Source organism: Trematomus bernacchii, unplaced genomic scaffold (assembly GCF_902827165.1).
Source record: "Trematomus bernacchii unplaced genomic scaffold, fTreBer1.1, whole genome shotgun sequence".
Lineage (NCBI taxonomy): Eukaryota > Metazoa > Chordata > Actinopteri > Perciformes > Nototheniidae > Trematomus > Trematomus bernacchii.
The window spans coordinates 82,523-85,991 of record NW_022987731.1 but is presented as its reverse complement, the minus strand read 5'-3'; the positions used below and the strand labels follow the sequence as shown (position 1 = coordinate 85,991).

Sequence of the window (3,469 nt, the reverse complement as noted above, 5' to 3'; positions counted from 1 at the left end):
AAAACCCCTCCCCATTATATCTTTGGTGTTGTCTCTGTCACAGTTCTGACAAAATTGAACAATGTACAGGTAGATCTCTGCCTGACAGTTAACCAGCTCAGTGTGTCGTGCATGTCCATTACACTAGTTTTGTAAGAACTCAATAACACGTTTTCTAACTATAAACATTTGTCTCTCTCTCCAATCTTTTCTCCGGTTCTCCTCAGTGTGAGTTCCTGAGCAGTGAGACTCAGAGTTTCAGGGTGGCAGCGTGTGACCTCCAGATGTTGATGGCTGCTTTCAGCCATGTTTTTGAAACAGACCTGAGAGCTTACTGCAGCAGAGACCCCCCCAGCTTCAGCACAGAGACCCACGTCTTCCAGAGGATACACCAGCTGCTGCCGGCCTTCATCATGGTACTCATACATCTGTTGAACATCACTATTCAAGAATCTGTCTCAACACAGACTGACGTGTCGGTCTTCCTGTAGAGTTCCAAGCTTTCAGAACGTTGACATTTGATTTCAGCAGCTCTCATGTCAATCCATCATGTTGAAACGATGTATTTGTGCACTGTTACAGATAAAGATGAGGCTACACTAATATTAAGAGTATTATACTAAGATAAATAGATTTGAGTTGCGGCCGCAGGATTGCCTGATTCTAACGTTTCTAATAACTGCAGAGCATTGTAAGTTATGAAAAGATAGATGTAATAATTTCCACTATTCTTAACTTGTTTTTATCCAACCAAATATTCCACTTTAATACATATTTGTTTGAATTTATCATTTAAAAACACACTTTTCCACTGCAGTCAAAGATCTGTCTCACCCACTCGCTGCACTCATACTGCAGGGACGCACTGAAAATATAGTACATATTCATTATATAATAAAATAGGACTTAACTCATTTAATCTGATATAGCTTTATTTTAATTGAACGTATTGAACGAATTTACGTAATTGAATATCCGTGTTCACTTGCACACTCACACATAGTGGACTGCTACTTTGAGAGGTCCCAGTTCACCTCCTGCCCTGCCGTTGTGTCCTTGAGCAAGGCACCGGACACCCCCCTCACTCCCATTGCTCCCCGGGCGCTGTACAATAGCTGCCCACTGCTCCTAGTACTAGACTCCTGGTACTAGGATGGGTTAAATGCAGAGGCCAAATGTCACTGTGTGTTGTGTGCTCTGCATGTGTGACCATTAAAGAGGATTTCATCCCTCCCAATTCTATTCTATTCTATCTATAGGTCAATTCTACGCTGATAAAAAAACCGTGTTCCCTTCTGTTGTATTTTTTCCAGCTGATCAACTGGAGGAACTTACCAGGCGAATAAGAGACGTTTTCTCCCTGCTTCAGTCCTGATCCACACAATACAATAGTAACTATAAATTCACAATTCAATAATCCGCCTTTTTTTTCTCCCTTACTTTGTCCCTTGCAGAACTCCATTTTAATGTTTATATTGTATAACTTAAATGTCAATGTTTTAAACTTCAGTTGTAATCCATAGGTTCTTGTGAATCGTCATTCTCTTTTATGTTCTTACATGTTGTGATTGTCTTTTAGGGCTGCAGCAACTAGTTGATCAACAAATATTGTTCAGGGTTTTTAGGGTTTAAGAATGTTTTAATGCCACTCAGAATTGACTCTGACCAATTTTAAAATAAAATAAATTGAAGATGCATGTGACAAATAATGTAAGGTTAGGAATAGTTTTGCCCAAATGTTGATTGTAACAAATATCTTCATCTAAATGACATTTGCGTGAAATGCATTCAGTAAATCATATAAACAGATGTTAACAATTTATATTTTAAATTGTGATGTCAGAAAACTAATCATTCATACAATTCTACTTGTATCATAGCATTTTAAAAACCTATTGAAAATGTATTCCAGAAACTAATTGAGGCCTTATAGATTCCCTTTACAAGCTTTAAAATGACACTGGTTTATGCTTCACCCATTTGAAGCCTTTAAACACTGTTTTGTACAATTTTAAATGAAGTAACTGATGGATTAATGATATAAGCAATATAGTTAAATCACATCAGCCTTAACAGAGAAGCTGAACCCACATTTACCCTAGCTCTGCAATTTATACTACCACCTTTTATACTTTCACCTGGCTGCTTTATCGCTAAACTGGTACTGGTACTGGATGTGTATTTTGTAAATTGTGTAATTTCTTATAATCTTTTTTTAATGCATGCTTGTGATATTAAGCTTTCTTTGGTTCTTTTCTGTAACAATTGTACATGTCCCCTCTGTGGGACCATTAAATGTAATCTGATTCTGATCTCAGATGAAGTTAACTTAAAAAAGGACTGCACAATGTTACGAAATTCAATGACACAATCGATCAAGCTGAAACAGCTGGTGAAAGAAATAAACAAAAAAGAGTGGGCTCCGTTTTCATATTTAATGTTTCATTCATTACATGTAGGCCCTATGTACACTGTTGGATCCCATATACGCAATGTCTCTCTGGTGTCCTAAGAAAGTCAAATAAAGGTGCAGTAGTCAAATGCTGTCCGTCCTCCTGGATTGAAATAGTTTTTTGAAGTTCTGTAGGACATGTCTCCAGGTGTTGACATGCCGGTCCTCTCCATGTCCACAGGACAGCTCTCTGATCAGCATGATGATGGGACAGTCCTCCTCCTCAGAAGCCTTTGCTGGCCAGCCATTGTTTCAGCTCACTATCAAAGTGACCTTTGACCTTCAAGGTCATGGTGACCTCATTGACCTGTGTGGGCAGCTCCTTCCCCACCACCTCCTTCAGATACTGCTTCACGTCATTCTCCAGAGCCCAAATGTCCCCCTCCACTTTCCTTATGAGCGTTGTCTTGCGGCTGCCGCTGGTCAGGTCGGTGTACACTGGGATGTTGTGCATGCGGGAGCGGCGGATCATGTAGGGCAGAGGCGGAGGGGTGTCCGCCGGAGGGGTCCAGCCGGACGGGGCTGGACCGGCGTGTTTAGGCGGTGTGGGCACCCGGGACGGCGGAATGAGCCGCTCTACGAACTTGTATTCCTCCGTAGATTCTGATATCACAGTCTTCTTGTTCTCCGGAAGATGGTTGCAAACAAATCTAATCCACACGGCCGGTAAATGTCGTCCCTGTGATAGAAAGGCACCTCGAAGTGCGAGGTTTAAGCAGGCCGCCATCTTATGTTGCAGCGAAACTTCTTCTTCGTCTTTTTTGATTTAATGGCGGTTGGCAAACAGAAGAAGAAGAAGAGCTATAGGCTACGCAGCATTTACCGCCACCTCCTGGAATGGAGTGTGGATCAGCACGGTTTTAATCTAAATTCTAACTATATTTCCTGTCCTTTTTAAAAACCTGAATATTGACCTGTAGGCCTACGCTACATCCCCTGAACTCCTTTTTAAAATCTCTATTATATTCAACTCTGTTTGATTTCTGTTCAGTGTTTCCTTTAATATTATCCGTTCTTGAAGATATTTGGGACATTGTA

General features: G+C 40.7%; 1 protein-coding gene across 1 annotated transcript; it reads right to left on the bottom strand.

Moving 5' to 3' along the window:
* Nucleotides 1–2,400: 2,400 nt before the first annotated feature.
* Nucleotides 2,401–3,207, bottom strand: mrpl49 (mitochondrial ribosomal protein L49). The gene has a single exon (XM_034145619.1). The coding sequence runs from the start codon at nucleotides 3,156–3,158 to the stop codon at nucleotides 2,655–2,657; it is 504 nt and encodes a 167-aa protein (XP_034001510.1). The 5' UTR covers nucleotides 3,159–3,207; the 3' UTR covers nucleotides 2,401–2,654.
* Between the last annotated feature and the right edge of the window lie 262 nt (nucleotides 3,208–3,469).

Excerpts from the sequence above, each read along its gene's own strand:
- mrpl49 (XM_034145619.1), bottom strand. The coding sequence starts at position 3,158 with ATGGCGGCCTGCTTAAACCTCGCACTTCGAGGTGCCTTTCTATCACAG.